Genomic DNA, 24,740 nt, shown 5'->3' on the forward strand with positions numbered 1-24,740 from the left:
CAGAGGATGATATGCACTCCTTCGAGCTAAGGTTAAAAAATTAAACGAACTCATATGGTAGGCTTTGAGATATCAGTGCTCAAAGTGACAGCATTACGATGATAATAAAATAGACGCTGAAGGATAATAGACATGGTTTTATTAAATGCGTGAAGTATATTTGTGAAAATATTTCGACGAATGAGGTTGCATGAAAGTGTAAACATAAGCTATTGTGTTTAACTACATCCCATTTGAGCCATTTTGAAAAGGGATTCCAATCTATGGCGTTTTCGTGGGGGCTGCGATTAACTGTTCGTTTTTGAGCTTTTAAGAGCTTATAATCACATTTCCACATATTTTGCACCTACAACACAGCAAAGTAAGACATGGTGAATATTTTGGTACCAAATAACTGTAATGTGAATTTTGTTGCAAGTCAACCTTTAACAGGGGCATCGTAATGCATTGCTGCATTAGTAAAATAATCAGCGTGCATTATAGCTGTGGCCGAAATGACACACATACACATACAAACTCTGAGAAATATAAATATATATACCCAAGATTAATATTTTTCACTCCAGAAGCTTCACCATCTAGGTTTTTTTACCGAGATTCTGATATTATTGGCTAATAATAAGTAATAACTAGTACTAACGGTAATAATGTTATATGGATTCTGTGAAAATTCAAAAACTGAGATGCTAGCTTTTAACAAGTTCTATGTAAAAAGTAATATTTCAGCATGTCAAGTCATATTTTATTTCCAGCAATGAATTATGCTATATTGCCTTATCAATAGGTTGTGCTGCAGCAATATAAGTCTAAATATAAATCTTTAAGACTGCTATGTCTCATTTTCGAATGTTTCAAGTTTTTTCTGTTGAAAGTATTTTTATTATCATAAAGCATCTAGTGTAGATGATGCAGGCATAGTTACACATATTATATTACACGGTATATTTTATATTGTTATCTGTTAACACCATTAATGCGCCAGCGCAATCAAATGGTAATCTGGTAAAGTTGTGATTGTGTCGAATTTTAGTTGATTTTAAAAGATTGTGTTTTTTGTCTATCAGTTGAGATGTTGTTTGTTGTGTTAGGCAATCTCATTATCAAGATATTTGAAGATTAAAATTGAGAAAAATTGATCACCGTAAAAACGCGCAGAAAAAAAGACGTGCCCAGTTTTGCCCAAAATGATGTAACTAGTCATACAACCTGTATTACAATCTCTCGTATTCACATCGACTATTGCGATAAAAGTCTCGTCCTACGTGGCTCTATTGGCATATATTTCATTTTGTATTTGCTCATGTTGGCTAGAATATTAAATTTTAAATCCAGCTAAAGATACAATTATTATAATTGTCTCAAACACCTCAAATAAGGGAAATTACAAATTTGTCATATTAGTTTCCTCTAATTGCTGTGTAAACATCTGAGTACCGACTACAATCCTGCTGATCTACAGTAATTAGGTCGTCGAGTTAACTTATTTCATCGGCGGCGTTTGTATCAGCTGAGTTCTTAGTTGCTACCAACACTGGAAACTAGTTACTAGATAAAATCAGCAATTCTTTCAGTACATTTGATTAGTTGATTCAAGTGCTAAACAAATTGTTTTATGAGTTGACTGAAATAGTGTACGCAAGACGTCAATTTCTTTGAAATCAATCAACCCACCGATTCTGGCAAAGGGTAATATAGCCATTTTTGCACCAGGTTGGCAGTTTTCGGAGTAGCCTCACCTGTTTTCACTTTTAAATGTGGAGCATAAAATTTTTTAAGTTCTTATTATTTTGTCCGTTGGAATTGAGTTGAGGTATGCAAAAGTACCTGTCAATACAGCACTGATTACACTCCATAAATCCATCTATCAGACAAGATTTCAGCACAAGTGGCAACGGTCCTTGATGTATTCAATATTTTCTGCAAATCATGCTTTGCATTATCTTCAACAATATTATTTTATTGTATAATTTTACAAACAAAACAATTTTCACCTTGGCATAAAGTTTTTATTACAAAACATCCATCCAAGCGGAGGCTCACAGCTGTTCGGCTGGTGGCACCAGATAAACATCCTGTAATCAATAAAACAAATAAAAGAAATATATGTCGTTCATAGATATGTCGTATATATTGAAAGCTTTCAAATTGGGAGTTGGATAGATTGCGAGTGTAATTTTAAAATTGAATAAATGTTTAACAAAACATAAGTGCGCCAAGCCAACAATTTGAAGCTTTGTTTCTGGGAGCTAAAGATCAGCATTGATCAATCATGTTTCTGGGAGCTCAAGATGAGCATTGATCAATCACTTTTCCTCACTTTCTACAAGTGAGAAGTGAACAGAAATTCTAATCATGAATCTAATTTACTAGCTAAAACTGCCAAAAAAAACTTGAAGCAAATATTATAGCTAGGTGAAACGATAAAAAAGTTATGAAATGATGATTGGTGATAGCCAAAAGTTATAATGTTATTAATTAGTAAATGTATTCATGAGTACTAAAACCCATCAATATATATATATATATATATATATATATATATATATATATATATATATATATATATATATATTGTCACAAAGTGGTGATGCAATGTGACAGGTTCGAGATATCTGGTGTTGTGATTGTATCCTGATGTCTGCACAAGGCTAAGAGTTAAGACGTCCGGGTGTAATATTGCGGCTAACTATGTATAAGTAATAATATGCAGAAGATTGCTGTGAGTGTATGATATAATCCTTTATTGCTGACTTGTAGCCATGCACGCTGTAAACTGAATTCTTGAATTCCTTGAACTGCTGCAGTCAGGCTATTTATACCTCCTTACAATTATTCTAGAAACTTCCAGAAAATCCATTCAGGAAAAATCTAGTAATAGAACAATGCTTCTAAATTTATGATCATGACTCATCAGCGTATTGCGCAATAGCTATTGTCCTGCTATAACATTGTTTATGATACTATATACAGCACTCAGAATCTGTGACAACTCCCCATTCAAGAGGAAATTTATAGTCAAATTTCCAGCATTAAGATTCTGAGTCTATTCTGCTCATGTAGTCCGCTCCGACGTTGTCTTTCCCTTTGATCGATTCCACCGTCATGCGATAATCCTGTAGATATAGTGCCCATCTCATCACTCTGCTGTTCTCATACTTTGCTCGATTGATGTAGGTTAGTGGTTGGTGATCCGTTTGTAGTATGAACTCCACGCCGTAGAGATATGGTAGATATTTCTTTACAGCCCATACAATTGCCAGGCACTCTTTCTCTATTGTTGAGTAATTCCTTTCCCGGTCCAGTAGTTTTCTGCTAGCATAGCTGACAGGAAATAGCTTTCCATCATGTTCTTGTAGTAGTACAGCTCCGAGTCCAGTGTCCGACGCGTCAGTCCTTAGGGTGAACTGCTTCGTTATGTCGGGTAGTTTCAGAACTGGTTTCTCGGTTATGGTCGCTCTTAATTTCCGGTATGCCTTCTCTTGCGCATCTGTCCAGATAACTTTATTAGGTTGTCCTTTTTTAGTCAAGTCCGATAGAGGACTTGCTATCGCCGCGTAATTTGGGACGAACTCTCGGTAGTATCCCGTCAATCCTAGAAACGACCGTACTTGAGTCTTGGTTAGAGGCCTTGGAGCTTCAGTAATTTTCTCCACATTGTCTTCCATCGGTTTCAGTTCTCCCCGATCGACCTTGTGACCTAGGAACTCTATAGATGTTCCACCGAGGTAGCATTTCGTCGGTTTGATTGTGAGCTGTGCCTTGGCCAAACGAGTGAAGAGTTCTCTCAGTGTGTCCAAGTGATCCTCCCATTTGGCAGTGTGTACGATGATGTCATCGATGTAGTTGTCTGCTCCTGGTAAATCCTTTAATAGCTTCTTCATGCCACGTACAAATGTTGCTCCAGAGTTGACCATCCCAAACGGCATCCTGATGAACTCGTATTGTCCATCTGGAGTGACAAATGCAGTCTTCGGTATGTCATTCTCCTCTACGGGAATTTGCCAGTAGCCCTTAGTTAGATCTACCTTCGAGAAGTAGTGATCACCGCTCATCTTTTGAAAGAGATCACTTGCTGTTGTCATTGGCTCTGGATCGAACACTGTTATTTTGTTCAAGTTCCGGTAGTCAGCACATAGTCGATTGGATCCATCAGGCTTTTTCACAAGTACGACTGGTGATGCATATGGAGAGTTTGATTCTCTGATGATCCCTGTGTTCAGCATATCTTTTATATCTTCTCTAAGTGATTCTCTCACTGCATAAGGTAATGTGTAGGGTTTGGATTTGATGGGCTTGTTACTGGTTAGAGTAATCGGATGCTTGATGAGATTGCAGTTTCCCGGTCTGTCTGTGAATATATCTGTGTAGTCCTTGACGATGTCCGCGATCTGCTTTCTCTGCTCATCAGATATATTTTCTCCCATCTTCAGATCTTTCACAGTTCCGACTGACTTTCCTGAATATAACTCTGCCAGTGTGCCTTCCTCTTTTTCTACTTCTCCGATACCAGCTACCTCAGTTATTTCCTTTTCACTATCTCTCACGTAGTATTTCTTCAGCAGGTTAGCGTGGTAGGTTCGGCTTTTACCTTTGACCTGAACTCGGTATGAGTTTATCCCGACCTTCTCTTCTACGTTGTATGGTCCCTGCCAGTGCATTAGTAACTTGTTGTGGTTAGTAGGAAGCAGGATGAGAACTTTGTCACCTTCTTGAAATTCCCTTTTCTTTGCCTTCTTGTCGAAGTAATGCTTGTACCTCTGCTTATTTCCTTCTAGGGCTTTCTGAGCCAACTCCATCGTATCTTCCAGCTTAGCACGCAGATCAAATACGTGTTGGTAGCTACTCTTGGTCTCTCCATCGACATCATCCTGTGTCCAGAGCTGTCGTAGAATATCCATCGGCCCTCGTACTGTCCTTCCATACAGCAGCTCGAATGGTGAGAATCCAGTAGATTCCTGTGGGACCTCTCTGTAGGCAAATAGTGCCGGGTTTATGTATCTGTGCCACTGCCTTGGCTCCTGATGGCATAACTTTTTCAGCATTGACTTCAGTGTGCCATTGAATCGCTCCACCAGTCCATTAGCCATAGCATGGTAGGGGGTTGTCGGCATCTGCTTCATGCCGAGTAGTCTGGCGAACTCCTCCATGTACTCAGATATGAATTGGGTCCCTCGATCACTGATTACTTCTTCAGGTATTCCAACTCGACTGTAAATGTCGATTAGAGCTTCAGCCACTGCCTCTGAGCTTATCTCTTTCAGTGGAACAGCCTCGGGATATCGAGTAGCGTAGTCCACCAGAGTTAGTATATATCTATGCCCTTTTTCACTCGGAGGGTTAATCGGTCCAATCAAGTCGACAGCGCAGCGCTTGAATGGAGTCTCAATTAGTGGAGTTCGCTGTAGAGGAACCTTCTGTACTGAACCTTTCTTTACAGTGCGTTGACAGATGTCGCAGGATCGACAGAATCTCGTAACTTCATCATGTAGACCCGGCCAGAAAAAGTTGGTTAGGATTCGATCAGTAGTTTTACGGATTCCCAGATGTCCACTCAATAAAGAATCGTGGGCGTGTCTCATCACAGCGACACGTAGAGTTTTCGGTACAACTACTTGTTTTATCGGCTGTCCGCTGTTATACCCTGGGTGATAATATTCACGATAAAGGATGTTCTTCTTCACCATGAACCTGGTTTGTTGTTTGCCTTTCGTTATTGCTTCTGTAGCGTCATACAGCCTCTTTAGAGAATCATCTTCTCTCTGTGACTTGATGAGGTCTTCTCTGTTTACTTCGATATTTTCATTGCTGACAACTGATAATGGTTTTTCTCCTCGTTTGTTTTCTATAGCTTGTGCGCGCGTAACCGCAGAACACTCCCGATCCTGTTCTGGTAGTGGATCACATGGGGATCGAGCGCCTGAAATATTTCCAAGCATTAGATCGTGAATGGGTGTCTCCATAACCATCGCCGTTACATCTCCCTGATAGAATGGTGTATTGATGCTGATTTTGGCAAATGGCAGTTTTCTAGCAGTGTTATCTGCCATTCGTAGATATCCTTGCTCTCCTGTATACTGATCAGCTTTTACCAGTGATTTCTTGACCACTACTGTGGTGCATCCAGTATCCCTAATCATCTCAACCTGCTTACCATTTACATAACCTCCAACCAAGTTTACTCCATTCTCCATTTTACCAACTTTACCTTTACAACATGCTACTTGTACGTAACGCTTCCCACTTAGCTTAATTTCATCCGTATTCTGTCCTTCTGGATTTGTCTCCCCTTCAGCCACACCCGCCTTGTGCGTAGGTGTCTTGAGTCTTCGACATTCGGCTAAGTTATGGTTATTCATCTTGCAGTGTGCGCAGTACTTTTGAGGCTTCTTATTACACCGATTTGCATTATGCCCCTTTTCGTTATAACTGTGGCCGGTGATGGTTGTCTCATTTGGAGTTGTCTTCCTTATGAATGACATCTTGTGACCATGAGCTGTCAGGTATCGGTCAGCAGCTTCAGCCAACTCGTCACAGCTGTCAAATTTCATCTCCTTTAGATGTACAGCGAGATCCGTAGGACATGCCGCTATGAATTGTTCTCGCAAGTTGAGTTCTTTCAGGTCTTTGCAGTTCGATAGCTCCACCCACTTGTCAATGTAGGTACTGAGTCGAACTAAAAATTGTTGTGGTGTTTCGTCGTGCTCGGCTTTACTCTCTCTGAATCGCTTTCTGTAGCCTTCTTCCGTGAGATTGTAGCGTTTTAACAGAGCTTCCTTCACCTGATCGTAGTCCTTCCTATTCTCTGCCGCCATTCTAGTGTAAGTCTCTGTAGCCTTACCTTTGAGATATTGGCTCAAATGGAATGACCATTCAGCTTTATCCCACTGATAGTTTTCAGCTATCCATTCAAATCGCTGCAGGTAACTATCCATGTCATCTGTTTTCTCATCAAACACTGGTAGTTTCGGTTTAGGTTTATTGCTAACCCACTCTAGTCCTGTACTCTCATTTTTGGAGTCATCCCTCCTAATAGTCTCCACTTCCAGTTTTTTCATCTCGAGCTCTAACCTCTTTTCTTCTATCTCTTTTTGCATCTCCAACTCTCTTGCTTGTTTCTGGCTGTCTATCTCCATTTGCTTCATTTGCATTTGTAGTTGTCTGTCCTCAGCCTCTTTTTTGGCTTCTCGTTCCATCCGTCTCTCCTCGCGTTCAATCTCCGCTGCAAACTTTTGTTCGTTCTCTTCAATGAATTTAGCTAGCTCAGCATCCTTTAATCCAAGCTTCTCGCCCATATCCATTGCCCTCCGCATACTGCTCATACTAGTCTCCGCCATTACTGACTGTCTTTTGGTACTCTTTATGTCTTGCGTGAGTTAGACTGATATAATCCTGATCAACGGTAGATATTCCCGGAGCAGCCCCCAAGTTGTCACAAAGTGGTGATGCAATGTGACAGGTTCGAGATATCTGGTGTTGTGATTGTATCCTGATGTCTGCACAAGGCTAAGAGTTAAGACGTCCGGGTGTAATATTGCGGCTAACTATGTATAAGTAATAATATGCAGAAGATTGCTGTGAGTGTATGATATAATCCTTTATTGCTGACTTGTAGCCATGCACGCTGTAAACTGAATTCTTGAATTCCTTGAACTGCTGCAGTCAGGCTATTTATACCTCCTTACAATTATTCTAGAAACTTCCAGAAAATCCATTCAGGAAAAATCTAGTAATAGAACAATGCTTCTAAATTTATGATCATGACTCATCAGCGTATTGCGCAATAGCTATTGTCCTGCTATAACATTGTTTATGATACTATATACAGCACTCAGAATCTGTGACATATATACATATATACAGTCAAACATGGATAACTCGTCCACGGATAGCTCGAACACATGGTTAATTCGAACATTTCCTTTGGTCCGTTCCCACGTAATGATAAATTGCTATAGATAACTCGAACTCAACACTGTTAATTCGAACTGTTTTTTTGCCCAACGGCTACCGAAACGGTTGTTATCGCTTTAGAAAATCACTTTATTCAAAGCCATAGAGGTAAACTTCATCTTTTCGTAATTCATAAGCGTCGTTATTACCACCATCGGCAAAATATTTTTGTCAATGGCTTTTCTAAAAGTTTGGTGAAAATTGATTTATACTGCGATACGATGAATAGCACGGGCTAGCCGGGTCACGCGCGCAAGGATTTTCGCCACGCACATACAAAACAAAAATCGCATGTTGTTTTGTATGTGTGTGGCGAAAATCCTTGAGTGCGTGACCCGGCTAGCCCGTGATGAATAGTTTTCCGACGTTGATTCCGTGTTGAATCAACGTCGGAATGTTGAATGTTTAAAACGTCTTAAAATTGGTGTAATTAAACGTATACGTTGTCTGAGCTACAAAAAACTATTCATCGTTTGACCTAAACACAGAATACGTGTGTACATTCAATAAGTATCTATTAAAAAAGCGTGAGTGATATAGAATGTACCGTAAAACCTCGTAAAACTTCTAATTGAACTGCCTCGGAGTGTTGCTCTTAACGAATCCCAGGTAAAGTAAGGTAATCTGCATAAACTTCAAGAAGAAACGGCAAAATTGATCGTGGGTAAACCCCAAAAGAAAAAAATGTCTTTTCTTTTGAGCATTTCAACAACGATCAAGTTTTGCCAATGTCAATCTGAAAAACGTCCTGGCAATAACATCACCTCAAACAACAAACCAATCTCAAGTGATAGAAAAATCTCTATACTTTTTCATGAAAACGTTTTAAACTTTACATTAGAAGCATTTAATTTGAAACAAGCCATTTGTGCTTTTGATTTATATTATAGTTCGTATATGTACATGTATCTACTAATAAATAAGTAAATATATGGACTTGTGACAGTGCTCTGATAACTTGAACGCTCTGATAATTCGAACACTTTTGCTCGGTCCCTTGAAGTTCGAGTTATCCATGTTTGACTATATAAACATATATATAAAACCCATCAATATATATATATATTGATGGGTTTTAGTACTCATGAATAAATTTACTAATTAATAACATAACTTTTGGCTATCACCAATCATCATTTCATAACTTTTTTATCGTTTCACCTAGCTATTATATTTGCTTCAAGTTTTTTTTGGCAGTTTTAGCTAGTAAATTAGATTCATGATTAGAATTTCTGTTCACTTCTCACTTGTAGAAAGTGAGGAAAAGTGATTGATCAATGCTCATCTTGAGCTCCCAGAAACATGATTGATCAATATTGATCAATGATATATATATACAGTCAAACATGGATAACTCGGCCACGGATAGCTCGAAAACATGGTTATTTCGAACGGTTTCTTTGGTCCGTTCCCACGTAATGATAAATTGCTATAGATAACTCGAACTCAACACTGTTAATTCGAACTGTTTTTTTGCCCAACGGCTACCGAAACGGTTGTTATCGCTTTAGAAAATCACTTTATTCAAAGCCATAGAGGTAAACCTCATCTTTTCGTAATTCATAAGCGTTGTTATTACCACCATCGGCAAAATAATTTTGTCAACGACTTTTCTAAAGGTTTGGTCAAATTTGATTTATACTGCTATACGATTAATAGCACGGGCTTGCCGGGTCACGCGCGCAAGGATTTTCGCCACGCACATACAAAACAAAAACAGCATGTTGTTTTGTATGTGCGTGGCAAAAATTATTGAGTGCGTGACCCGGCTAGCCCGTGACGAATAGTTTTCCGACGTTGATTCCGTGTTGAATCAACGTCGGAATGTTGAATGTTTAAAACGTCTTAAAATTGTTTTTATTAAACGTATACGTTGTCATAGCTAAAAAAACTATTCATCGTTTGACCTAAACACAGAATACGTGTGTACAGTCAATAAGTATCCATTCAAAATGCGTGAGTGATATACAATGTACCGTTAAGCCTCGTAAAACTTTTAATTGAACTGCCTCGGAGTGTTGCTCTTAACGAATCCCAGGTAAAGTAAGGGATTTTTCTTTGGTAACTTTTTCTTGAAGTTGCATAAACTTCAAGAAAACTCGGCAAAATTGATCGTGGGTAAAACGCTCAAAAGAAAAATATGTCTTTTCTTTTGAGCATTTCAACAACGATCAATTTTTGCCAATGTCAATCTAAAAAAAACGTCCTGGCAATTACATCACCTCAAACAACAAACCAATCTCAAGTGATAGAAAAATCTCTATACTTTTTGATAAAAACGTTTTAAACTTTACATTAGAAGCATTTAATTTGAAACAAGCCATTTGTGCTTTTGATTTATATTATAGTTTGCATATGTACATGTATCTACTAATAAATAAGTAAATACATGGACTTGTGACAGTGCTCTGATAACTTGAATGCTCTGATAATTCGAACACTTTTGCTCGGTCCCGTGAAGTTCGAGTTATTCATGTTTGACTGTATATACAGTCAAACATGGATAACTCGAACTTCACGGGACCGAGCGAAAATGTTCAAGATATCAGAGCGTTCAAGTTATCAGAGCACTGTCGCAAGTCCATGTATTTATTTATTTATTAGTAGATACATGCACATATACAAACTATAATAGAAATCAAAAGCATAAATGGCTTGTTTCAAATTAAATGCTTCTAATGTAGAGTTTAAAACATTTTTATCAAAAAGTATAGAGATTTTTCTATCACTTGAGATTGTTTTGTTGTTTGAGGTGATGTTATGGCCAGGACGTTTTTTAGATTAAAATTGGCAAAACTTGATCGTTGTTGAAATGCTCAGAAAAAAAGACATCTTTTTCTTTTGAAAGTTTTAACCGAGATCAAGTTTGCCGATTTTTCTTGAAGTTTATGCGAAGGTCACCTCACTTTTCCATGCTTCCGAAAGGCGATTGCTAAGCGAATGTTTAGTAAAAATCACAATTCACCAAACCTTTAGAAAAGTCGTTGACAAAATATTTTGCCGACGGTGGTAATAGCGGCGCCTATGATTTACGAAAAGTTGAGGTTTACCTCTATGACTTGGAATAAAGTGATTTTCTAAAGCGATAACAACCGTCTCGGGAGCCGTTGGGCAAAAAACTGTTCGAGTTAACAGAGTTGAGGTCGAGTTATCTATAGCAATTTATCATTACGTGGGAACGGACCAAAGAAACCGTTCGAGTTAACCATGTGTTCGAGCTATCCGTGGGCGAGTTATCCATGTTTGACTGTAAATATATACAGTCAAACATGGATAACTCGAACTTCAAGGGACCGAGCAAAAGTGTTCGAATTATCAGAGCATTCAAGTTATCAGAGCACTGTCACAAGTCCATATATTTACTTATTTATTAGTAGATACATGTACATATACAAACTATAATATAAATCAAAAGCACAAATGGCTTGTTTCAAATTAAATGCTTCTAATGTAAAGTTTAAAACGTTTTCATGAAAAAGTATAGAGATTTTTCTATCACTTGCGATTGGTTTGTTGTTTGAGGTGATGTTATTGCCAGGACGTTTTTCAGATTGACATTGGCAAAACTTGATCGTTGTTGAAATGCTCAGAAGAAAAGACATTTTTTTCTTTTGGGGTTTTACCCACGATCAATTTTGCCGTTTTTTCTTGAAGTTTATGCAGATTACCTTACTTTACCTGGGAATCGTTAAGAGCAACACTCCGAGGCAGTTCAATTAGAAGTTTTACGAGGTTTTACGGTACATTCTATATCACTCACGCTTTTTTAATAGATACTTATTGAATGTACACACGTATTCTGTGTTTAGGTCAAACGATGAATAGTTTTTTGTAGCTCAGACAACGTATACTTTTAATTACAACATTTTTTAAGACGTTTTAAACATTCAACATTCCGACGTTGATTCAACACGGAATCAACGTCGGAAAACTATTCATCACGGGCTAGCCGAGTCACGCACTCAAGGATTTTCGCCACGCACATACAAAACAAAAACAACATGCGATTTTTGTTTTGTATGTGCGTGGCGAAAATTCTTGCGCGCGTGACCCGGCTAGCCCGTGCTATTCATCGTATTGCAGTATAAATCAAATTTCACCAAACTTTTAGAAAAGTCGTTGACAAAAATATTTTGCCGATGGTGGTAATAACGACGCTTATGAATTACGAAAAGATGAAGTTTACCTCTATGGCTTTGAATAAAGTGATTTTCTAAAGCGAAAACAACCGTTTCGGTAGCTGTTGGGCAAAAAACAGTTCGAATTAACAGTGTTGAGTTCGAGTTATCTATAGCAATTTATCATTTTGTGGGAACGGACCAAAGGAAATGTTCGAATTAACCATGTGTTCGAGCTATCCGTGGACGAGTTATCCATGTTTGACTGTATATTGTTTGAGTCCTTTGACTCGAAGTACTATATATATATACATATACATTTATATAGTATTTTGAGTCTCATATATATATATATGAGACTCAAAGTTAAGATAAATTTATCTCCATTCTCCTATCATCCTCTGCAGCATAGCACTGCTAACGCCTGTCAGCTCGAACCATACGCTGTTTGCCCCAAACTTTAACTACCCGATGCTCAGAAAACTAGAGTCACCTTCGCAGGAGCTGGAAGCATTGTTGTAATTCTGTTCTTCGTCAATAAAACGTGTCGATGCACTAATTCAGTCATGCATTAATTCAGCACTAATGATGTCAATTAAGTCACTAAATATCGATGTCTATGTGCGCTCTAGTAATTGAATTAAACCCTAACTTCGAGATCACAGACAACGCGTTTTACTAGCGATAACATTTATTATGACCTATATAAAAATTTCGTGTCGATGATTGGCTAAAGAAGAGATCTTATATTCACTATGTTTATATGCGCATTATGCGCAGAACTTCGGAGTTGCGATCTCTCCGAATCATGGAATTGGCGTCTTCGCCCTGAAATCACTGCGCATTGATCAGTGCAAAGCCAGTGCAAAGCCAGTGCAAATTCGCAACAAGGAAACGGCAATTGCGCAGTGGCTGCGCATAGCCCTCATGCTGTGGAGGCAGAATCATCAAGCGCCATAAACTAGTACAAAAGTTATCCCACTTATCTTGTTTTTTCTATTCTTCTGATCTTCTTTCATTTAAATTTAATTAAGGTCTGCACCTACAAGGATGATGAGTTGATTACTTTCCTGGACTTGGTTATCGATACCAACACTTTTCGAAAAATAGGTGGCAAGTCCTAAAGTAACATTAAAATAATATATTACTTGAAAAATAATTCTTAAAAATATATTACTTTGTAAAAATTGTGTTAAGGTTTGTAAAACATTGTGACTGTGTATTGTAAATAAAAGTATAATGACGACAAAAGCATAAAAAGACCATTTCTGACGTTTGGTATTCATGATCGATTCCATGTCTCCATCCGGCGATTCGTTTTATACAATTTCTCTTCTCTGGCTAATTTGCTGAAAACCACTGCGCAGCATGTATATGTACAATCTCCTCGTCTTCGGAGGGGGCTGCATCGGAGTACTGCGTATCATGGAAACATAGTGATTTATCACCCGTGAACTCATTTCACATGTATCACTCGTTATGTCACGAATGATGCACCCGCTTAAATCTGAGAGGTTTAAAAGATGGCTCCTATCAAACGCTTATATCTCTGGACAGGGTTAGTCTACAAAGACAAAATTGACATCAAATTGTAACTGATGTTTTAGCCTTTTGTTGGTCTTAATTTCATTTGATCGGCTTTTTTTACGCAATCACATCTTTTAGCTTTCTTTACCTTTGCTGTCTGACGAGTGATTTTACTAATAATTTATTAAAAAACTTGTGTAAGTGTTTTGATAATATTTTTGTATCATCAGATGTTTTAATGCGTTTTTATCAACATTAAATTATTGATTTGTAGTTGTTGTTGACATTTTCCTTTCATTAGTTCAGGGACAAAGTAATATTGGGATGGCACAATTTGACTTTGGTCAAAAGGAGGTATTTCCGCATTATCCTAAATTGTTGAAGAATTTGTTCTTTGCAAACTGTCTATAGCGAAGTTTCCATAACTGTTTCATTTTTTTACGTCAAATTCTGTGCTGGTGTCAAGGTTAGTATATGCTGCTTAACGAGCAAGTACAAGTAGTAACAACGCTTCTGTTTGGCTGGATTAGTCGATTTGCGCTTCGCTTGTCGTATTATCTCTCCTTCAACTTACTATCATATCCGCCTTGAAACTTTTGTAGATGCAGGAAATGCAGATCATTTTGGCAGTGCAGCCCATCTAGAAGGTAAAAGTTATATTAGAATATTTTATAATAATATATATATTTATATGATATGTACATAAATATTTATTTGATATATATACATATACATGTACAGTGAAACTCGGATAAATCGCCCTCGGATATATCGAACACATGGTTAACTCGAATGGATTTGCTTGGTCCGTTCCCAGGCAATGATAAATGGTTTTAGATAACTCGACCGAAACTCCGTTAACTCGAACAGTTTTTTCCAAACGGCTACCGAGACGGTTGTTACTATCGCTTTAGAATATCACTTTATTCCAAGCCATAGAGATAAACATCGACTTTTAGTAGTTCTTAGGCCTCGTTATTACCAACATCGCCAAATATTTTCATTAACGACTTTTCTAAAGGTTTGCAAAAATCAAATTTTACCAAACATCCGCTTAGCGTTAAGCCCTCCGAAAGCAAGAAAAGTGAGGTAAAATTTGGATAACTTTAAAGTAATATCGGCAAAATTGATAATGGGTTTTTAATAGTAAAGCAGTTTTGTAATAACTGACTTACTGCAAAATTGATCTTGGTTAAAACGCTCGGTAGAAAAATACGTATGTATTTTTTCTGAGTGTTTTAACCGCGATCAAGTTTTGCCAATTTTAATCTGAGAACGTCCTGGCAGTCACATCACCTAATGCAACAAACAAATCACAAGTGATAGAAAAATATCTATACTTTCTGATTAAAAATATTTAAAATTTCACACGAGAGACCCTCTAACTTGCAACAAGCAATCTATGCTTTTGATTGATATATAGTTTGTATATGTACATGTATCTACTGATAAATACGTGCACTTATGACTGTCCTGATAACTTGAACGCTCTAATAACTCGAACACTTTTGCTTGGTCCTTTGAAGTTTGAGTTATCCGTGTTTCACTGTATATGTATATGAATATTTTTAGAGTTATGCTAATAAACCAAACATTACATACATTGTTTCAGTGTACGATAGAACAGATTTTGGTTATTGACAGCGTGTCATAAAATTGATTTCTTTTCTGATCTGCATTGCTTTCTTCCCAAATTACTTGCCTGTGAAAGTTAAATATGCACTAGCCCACTTTTAAGCTCACTGATTTTCTGCAAAACTACCCCGTTTCGACTTGATACACAAAGTTCTTTTTATTAGTTTCTCCATTTAAGACTGTGTGAAGACTACATGAAATGCCTAGCCATTTTATTGTCAGTAGCAATGAGCTTGTCAAATCGGTTTACGTACCGTAAATCCTCATGCTCAAGCCGCGCGGCTTGTTGTTGGGCGCGGCTTCCGGTTCAAGGTCGTAGACCGCCGCTAAAGGCCATTCTTTCAAAACTTATGTAGAACTCAGGGCGGCTTCTCGATAAATACGGTCCTCTGCTCAGCTCCCGCGCTATAACCATAGAATCGCATTCATGATACATTTTTTTGTACGGGGGTTTTGGCGACCTACTCATTTATTTTCAATGTCATGTTTATGGAATACTTTAGACTAAAGAAGAATTTATCGCTATAAGTCGAGATGAATTCGTGACGCACGAGTGAGAGACAAGTGGTTGGGAGCGTGTTAATACCTGCTGACATCGAAGCAAAAACTATGAACCAAACTGAGTGCAAAACTCACCACATCAAACAAATTGCAGCAAGCCACAGGCGTTCAGTTATTTCACATCGTTAGCAGCAGCCAGACTGAACTCATTAACTTGATACAACCATGTCCACTAGTGCTAAACCTTTACGGAAAACCTACAGTGTTGCCCTCTAACAGCGCAATGAAAATCTAGCTGAGACATGGCAAGTAAGTTCTTGATGCAAGGGTTCAGGAATTTTAATTCGGACTTAGAAGTAAAAGAAAATTCTTTTCACGTGTACTGATGTAGTCTGTTTTCTTATTCAAGAGGACGAGGTATAGCGAAACATGTTTCAACACTTTCGCTCCTGAAGTGGTCAAGGACGATAAAACTTCAGTCGTTAGCCGCGGTCTGTGGGCATTTGCGCCTTGTTGGTAAGAGCCGCTAGATACCACAGACGGCTTGTTGGAGGATTATTTTTTCCTTCGTGAGTCATCTGTTTGTGAGCACAAGCCGCGCGGCTTGAGCATGAGAACTTACGGTACTAGCAAAATATTGATTTACATCGCACATTTCGCATTGCAGTCAAGTATCAAAAATAGCTTCAACATTAAAATGATTTGCTGGTTGTTGACAAATTTAGCGATTGTAAACTATTATTCAAGGCAAAATTGAACTTTCAAAGTAAAATAGCCAGTAGTTTTGTTACTAAGTAGCCGTAATTTCTAATAATTTATGGCTACTACTTCAATGCAATATGATGATTTGGGTGCTATTGTAGTAACTACTATTTAAGAACAGTGTTTTCATGAGTGAAACATAATTATAAATGTGTATTTTTACGTACTTCATTATTTATACATGTATTTTTGAGTTATTGCTCACTACTTAATAAAAAATTACAAACATAGGTTTTAGTACAACCGAGTTATTTTAATCCATCCTTTACTTATTTTGTAGGTGAACTAACACGCGACACTCTACCACAGCCAGAGGGAGCAGGTGGTCAGGGCGATACCTCCGGTTAGATGACATTTTATTATGCTGAAGTTGTGTAATTACTTTTTAGGCTGAAAAATATTAAATATATGTAATCAGGTGCAAGATTTTCTAATTATATTAGTGAAGAGAATTATATTAGTGAAGCTTAATTAGAAACAATAAATAATTTTTACGTGATTCTTCTCATGGACACCAATAAGGTTTGTTTGAAGTTCATTTGAGATTTATCAAAGATTTGTATACTAGGTGCGTGCTGCTATATTTTTGTGGATTAAAATTTATGAGCATTATTTTACATTATGGTTTTTTGCAAACATTCGGAGATGATAATCAACTAGCTTCTGATTTTAATGGTTCCAAATTTGATTGGCTCTTAAATGCAATCAAATTTAAAAAAATGGCTTTTACTGATTTTTGCAGTCATAATCGAGTTTTTCAATTATTACCAACTTTAATCATCTAATATTGGATATCTATTTTCTCATCATGTTTAATTGATGGTAATTAATTTTTTTATCTTGACTTCTCGCATATAGTTACGTGCACCTTTAATTTTAATAAGTTGACTTTTGCTAGCAAGATAGTCAACATTTTGACTATGAAAATGTAAAGAAAGATTTCAGAGAACTGGAAGTATGGATAAAGTAACAAGATTTTATTAACCATCCATGAGCAATGCAAGCGTCCGATGTCATTTTGTTATATCTATAATTGCGTATTTATGCTAGGAGATAGCTTGTAGGAAATTTATTTCAATACTATTTGTGTTTTGGCGTGCGGTACACAAATCACTTGCAACTGAACCTACTAGTTTGGTGTTTCATAAATTATTTACTATTCACAAATCAAATGTGAGCACTCCTCACTATTGAGGACACTTGCTGCTAAATTACGGTTCTAATAAATAAAGTTATTTTCTCTGTGCTTTTATACTTTTTACAGGTTTTTCAATAGCGAACTGGTACTGTATTTTCTAGAATTGGCTAAGGCATCGTATGCTGACAAAGTGAAAAATAAACCAGCTGCCCAGCATTCTGTCTCTCAAGGTAAGAGTTGAAAAAAGGTGATAGAAAAATTAAAAAACAAGCTAACAATTCAATCTGCCATTCATTAGTAAAAGAAGTCAGTTTACTGCGCAATCAGAGAATAACCTTTAATTTTGGCTGTCAATAGTTTTCAATGCCACTGATCCATTCTGGAAGTCAATCACGAAAAGGCTCAAATACCCAATCTATGTCCTTTCAGTTTAATAGATGGCCATATCAGCCTTATAGCTCAATATCCTCCCAGAGTTTTCAAGGTGAATTTTGCAAATATCACAAAGTTTTAAATTGAATTTGTATAGTGCGGTGCGTATTCGGATACATTTTATATAAAGCTTACTGACAACTTATCACTGCAAATTTCGATGTTAACTAGGTAGTTGTCTACTTTCGCTGTCGCAATCACAAAGACACATTAAAATTAAAATGCAATAAGAGAGCATATTGTTGAAAAGTGTTGACAGTATAAGCTCACGATATTGCTAGTCATAAGTCAGTTCATGAATAAAAATAGGTTTTTCTGAAGCTGAATCCAATTGCCAGGTATTGAATATATAGATTTGCAGAATTAACTGCGAGCCACAATTTATTGGTTTGTCCAACTGAAATTATGTGTTTGTTTTTCTTTATGAACATTCTATTCTAAAATGCGCAGTGGATACAAAAATTTGCAAAATGTTTAGGAAAATTATTACTATGCATCACTGAGATATATACAGTGGAACTTCGGTTCTCGAACATAATCCTTTCTAGAAGAATGTTCGAAAACAGAGTTGTTCGAGATCCGAAACAATTATTCCCATCAGAATTAATGTATGTAAATTTTAATCCGTTCCAAGCCGAGAAAACAACTTCGGTAAAGTATTTCTTTTAACATTTTACACCATAAACTGTACTGTGTACTACATACTATAAATAAAAACAGGTAAATATAGATCGTGTTTATTTTTAATAAGACTTTCTATCTATAATGTTGAAAAAAAACCACAAGTAAACATTTTTATGTTCTGCTTTTAAAACATCGAAATCATTTTAGGTTAAGATACAATACCAAAAATTGCAGAAATTGATAATGAAACAGCAAAAAAATGCAACAGATTAATTACATCAGAAATCGCGTTGAAAAGAAAATATAAACAACAATGGCACGTTTACTTCACATCTTTGAAGGAGAATCTTCTTCCAAAACAATTTAAGGTAACTCGACTAAAGGAGTGTTCTCCCTAGCAGCTCTCTTCGGTAGAGGCAGTTTCTTCCTTTTTGTAAAGAATTTATGAAGCATAACTTGCTTCTCTCTGTGTTAACGAATGTTTCCATGCTGTTTCCGGAGCTGTTCTGAATGTTTAATTCAAATGCGCATGCTCCGGTTTGGTCGAGAACTGAATTTATGTTCGAGATTCGAGACGAACAAATCTCAATTTTTTTGTTCGAAAACCGAATTGGTCGAGAACCGAGGCTGCACTGTATATATACTTGCTGTGCTTTCCGGCGTTGCCCGGGTATTGAAAATCAGCTTATAAACAATTAGAAGTAATGAGAGTTGCTTGCCACTTGCTATTAGCCTGGAACTTTGCCAATGAAAAATTTTCTCCGTGACGTTATGCAATTATCCTGTGTAGTACGCAAAGCCATTGTGTTATTTGCTCCCATCTAGCGACATATATCTGCAATTGAGCAAATCAATATCTGTGGCCTAATTTGTACAGCGTTGGACTGGCGAACGGGGTGGTCCGAGCTCAAATCTTCCTTGGTACTGGTTCTTTATTCTGAGATTTTAATAATAGCTATAGCTGGACATACCAAAGGAAAATAGGCGACAGAAAACAGATGACAAACTTTGAAAAGTATATATATAATGTATATACACACACCGTGAAACCTCTAATTGAATGCCACCTCTATTTGAACACCACCTCTATTTAAGTGCCACTATGAGAGAAAGGTTGAAAAATAGAGCGTCACCCTGTATTTGAACGGCACCTCCATTTGACCACCTCTTTGATTATTATGAACTAGTGTTGGGCCGGTATATAATTTAGTGCCGGATAAGATATCCGTGCACTTTTTATCGGTTTTCCCGGTGTCGGTATCCTTGATATTCACCATCTTCGGTATCCTTTGCCAACTAAGAAAGTTCGATATTGTAGTTCGGTAAATGGTTTTCAGTGTGTTCAACTTCAGCTTACCTACTGCCCATTTTTATATAACGCAGGTGGGGGATAAATCAAATATAAAACGTATAAATATATCAAAGGTATCAAATAGCAAACGGGGGTTTTATCAGATATAAAATGTAATATACATTTTATATTTGATAAAATATAAAACATATATTACAATTTATCAATGTAATACGTAATATAATACTCAATACCTATAGGTAAGCGTGGTAATATTCGTTGAAGAAAGAGTTATAATATAATTTGCATGTGTTGTGTTTTTAGAATGTCTGAGAAAAAAAGTTGTGATGTGATTGCCAATGTGTGCTGAGCGACTCTTTTTGATTAGCGTGTTCCTCAAAGATGCGTTTTTGCTATTAACCATAATATCAATTGACGCGCGATTTTTCTTTTTCATTCTCATTTCTTTCTTATTCCGTTACATAACGATTGTGGGTGAGACATCAATTGAGCGCTATCATAAGCAGCTGATTGTGCAGGAGATTCTCCCGCGCACACGTCGCTGGTAATGCTGTAGCCCGTCAAATACAAAAATCTTTCCGTATAACCAATCACCGATAGGCTTTCACGGATAAATACCGATCATATCAAACCGGCTGTGGATAACTGTCACCGAAAATGATTGGTTTTCCGGATACCGATAATCACTCGGTGTCGGTAACAGCAGATAACTCCTTACCGGCCCAACACTATTATGAACCCATAATATAAAATGATCAGTAGAAAAGTGTCCACAAAATCGTATTAATAAATAATCGTTTACATTAATAACAATCAATTCTCTCGTTGTTCAACTCCAAAGCTGGTCGCTTTTTCGTTAAAACTTTGAAGCAACACAATAGACATAATCAGTAACGGTCTTAGACTAGTAGTAGTTCCTTGTTTAACGCGGTTTTGATGCTTCGAAGTGTGTGTACCTATATGAAAAACAGTTTAAATTTACATTGGTAGATAAACTTAAAAAGTAACACCATAAAAATAAATAATTAGAGATGCCCCGATTCTAAATTCAACAGCCGATTCAGATATCGATCCGATATACTGATCCTAATTGAAAAATAATCCGATTCAGATACCGATTCAGATCTTTTGTGTTGCATAGATAGTTGTTCATTTTATTATGCAAATACAAACATAATGCAAAGAAAACACGAATATTATTGTATTTATTTGTTTGCATTTATGGAAAAAAAAATATATACATATTCACATACTGACATACCGTGCATGTAGTAACAAAACAGTCCATGTTTCTTGTAATTTGTAAATAAAGGTAATTACTGTTAGTGGTACAGTTCTATCTGTGATAACGAAGTCCCTCTTCTATTGTTGGATAAACTGCTGTGCCTGTACAAGTTTAGAGCAAATCAATGTTTCTTTTAATTACCGTTAGTGATTCAATTATCTCAGTAAGACGTCTCTTTCTTCCATCATTATTAATGTAGCCAAGCGTACTGAAGGGGGTATTTACTTGCCGCAGATGTTGGAGGACAGGCTACATACCGATTCGCCACTGGAGTTACCATTTTTTGTACAATACAAACGATCCATTGTATCGTCAGAATCAAGAGAGTGATAGATAACTTTATGCGTCGACTGTTTAAATTACTTTCGTAATGCCAGTAAATAGAAATATTACACTGCGTTCTTGTCTCCCATTTTTGTTATCTTGTTCGTGATTGCCTGCAATAAATCCTATTGCTGTACTTGGGAAATGCCACACTTTTTGTTTACGTTCTGGCTAAAAAGTTTCCTTCGCTGTGTTGATCAGGCTATAGACATGAAATAAATTGTGTGGCAAGCCTAAAATTCATTAAGTGAATGTAAGAAGCTTACAGCTGATGATTTTTTATTAGTATAGCAGGCTAAACTAAAGTTTTCTGCTAAATGGTTGATCTGTAAAAAGTATCGGCAGGTTCAGATTTTTTAAGAAAAGATCGGCCGATACCGATTCAGATACTTGACACCCATATCGGCACCGATACCGATACCAAAATCGGGGCAACTCTATAAATAATATCTGTCCCAGGCTAATAGTGGTTCCTTGTTTCCGCAGTCTTTCTACTTCGAAGTAGCCTACATACATAAAAAATGGTTTAAATTTATGGTTGTAGATGAACTCTCAAAGCAATGCCATAGAATAATTACTAACTGTCTCAGGCTAATAGTAGTTCCTTGTTTAACGCGGTCTTAATGCTTAGAAGAACCTGCATAGAAAACGTTTTGCAGGTTTTGGGCCAAAGGTTACGGTTAGCGAACAAATTTTTCGCGTTGCATTTGTGCTAAATCCAGCATGTAAAAGTTTTGCTTTTCCAATAATTGTTTGGACGCTCATATCGGGCGGAGCAGTACAAAGAGTACTGCTCTGCTCAACTCTTTGTTCAGCAGAGCAGTACAAAGAGTTGAGACTAGAAGACGTTGTTGAAGGTATCGGACAACTAGAAGATATTCGTTCCATCGAAAGCATCAATCAGAACGAAGCTATCTGAACAAACGATGCAAATATTTTTGTTTCTGCCTGTAATATAAGTGTGGTTCGTTTTTGTCACTTGTTTATGGATTTGTATCATTTGATAGATTATCAATATATGACGTATAAATATGCAGAATTATAGCATATTATTTACTAGAAATTTCCCTGTCATACAGCCCACGACCAAAGTGATATTGGAAAAAAGAAAGGGTACTGCCAGTTGAGAAATGCAATATTAGCAGTCAAATGGCACTGCAGTGCAACAGGAGAACTGCAATGGTAGTTGCAATGGTAGCTGTAATGTACTGGGTGTTACTATGTACAACGAACAGCAATAATAAAAGGAAAAGATTATATGTTTATATCTCTCCCCTGCAATAGGAGAAGCACAATATTAGAAGTAAAATGGCAAGCTGCTGTGTAATATACACAGTTTGAAAGTTGGTTGTGTTGAATGTAGAATGGTTTTGACAGCGATCTGTAGCAGAAAGCAAACATTAGCATTCACGTGTGTCAGGAAGTTTTTTGCAAACTGGAGCAAAATGAAGACATGGGTCATGATCACAGAAACTATGGTTAAGTCGGGTGTGTGAGATTTAGTTATCTACACTAGCAGAAGGAGAAAATTCTCAGTAATTTTGCGAAACAAAAATTGATTCGAGCTTAATTACAGCAGATTTTATGGTCAATAAACTGAATGCATGTTTACCATTAGTGCGAAAACAGTTTTGAGAAAACTGGTGTTAAAGTTTGAGATACGAAAACCAATATAATGTAAACAATTTTGTTTACATTTCAAAACGTCATAGCAACCAATATCAAGAAGTTGTGATATTTATTTAGATTTCTGAATTTATATCCAAAAAATTATGCCGAATTTTAAAATCTAAACAGGTTTTAGTTGGTTGTCATAGAAATAGCTGTATATCTATAAGAAAATGCAGGCCTATTACTTAATTTTGCAGATATTAAAAATGGCTTGGCAGTACCGCGATATTGGGCACAGCCGTAATATCATCAACAAAATCTTTAGAAAAATAATAACAGTAACATATTGCACACCATCGGTCACTATATACTTCGATCTTGTAAATTCGAATGATTATTCTTATAATTAAATCTTATAATAATCTTATATAATCGAATAATTAAATCGAATAATAAAATCGGCTGAAAAGAAATGATTACCTTTCAGTACTTCTACGTTAATTACAGAAACCTTCGGCAATTGAACAATGCCATAGACTGGTGAAAATATGCAGTTTTGCTTGTGAAATGCCCACGGCTTAATAGTTCTCTTATCTGTCGCACGGCTTTATTGGCGTTTTGTTTGCCGGTCTCAATTTTGATTAAAAAGGCTTGTCAGGTTTTAATGGCAATTTTAGGCCAAATTAATCTGTCTAGTTATGTATTATCTGATCAGATGGGTAAGTTTTAGGATATTGTCTCAACTTTTCAAAGACTTGGTAACATATTTAAACAGGCTTATATGTGTTTTGTATCATTATTATACTTAAACGACTCTACACAAAAATGGTTAAATTTTTTGATGGGATTTCGGTACAAGAATTTGGTCACGGCCGTTGACGGATAATTTTTCGGAAGTTGTGTGCACATATGCATTTATCATAAAGCTCCCAAACACTCGTGTTTGGTCGTGGGAATAGCATCATTGTGGCTATCTCAACACGGCTTACAACGGATCGATGCTCATAACTCCACTTCTATTGCACATAAAAAGCTAGTTGTGGTGGCAACCTGTAGCAAACATCACACCGACTGTAATGAGCTTTTATGCAACATTGTTAAATATACAGGGCACCCTCGAGATACGATGTTGACCCGTTCCAAGGTTGGCATCGTATGGTGACAAGATCGTATGTAGCGGTATAGAAACCATTGTAATTATACAATGCAAAATAAAAATAGTAAAAATCGTCCAAAATTTTATAAAAATGCTGTACATATTGAAAATTAGTTAAAAAATAGTATGTTAATTTTAGTAACTATAGTTACCTACAGTAGCTGCATTGTATTAAGTGCATCTAGTGATTATGATCTGTAATACTGTAAAATGCAACATCATAATGTGTGTACCAAGTGCAGTACGTACGGTAAAAAATTATTGCCTTTAAGACATACGTATAACATAAACTTTCAGTTCACTTCAAATAAGTTTAGCTTACTAAACTCACATTTGAAACAAAGTTTTAGTATGTTTTTGAAGTA

The 24,740-nt window shown here is 36.7% G+C and overlaps 1 protein-coding gene across 1 annotated transcript; it reads right to left on the reverse strand.

The window, feature by feature from the left end:
• Positions 1 to 3,029: 3,029 nt before the first annotated feature.
• Positions 3,030 to 7,334, reverse strand: LOC137398119 (uncharacterized). Its single transcript, XM_068084228.1, has one exon. The coding sequence runs from the start codon at positions 7,332 to 7,334 to the stop codon at positions 3,030 to 3,032; it is 4,305 nt and encodes a 1,434-aa protein (XP_067940329.1).
• Positions 7,335 to 24,740: the final 17,406 nt, after the last annotated feature.

The sequence above is a fragment of the Watersipora subatra genome, chromosome 6, assembly GCF_963576615.1.
Source record: "Watersipora subatra chromosome 6, tzWatSuba1.1, whole genome shotgun sequence".
In the NCBI taxonomy this organism is placed as follows: Eukaryota; Metazoa; Bryozoa; class Gymnolaemata; order Cheilostomatida; family Watersiporidae; genus Watersipora; species Watersipora subatra.

Excerpts from the sequence above, each read along its gene's own strand:
- LOC137398119 (XM_068084228.1), bottom strand. The coding sequence starts at position 7,334 with ATGGCGGAGACTAGTATGAGCAGTATGCGGAGGGCAATGGATATGGGC.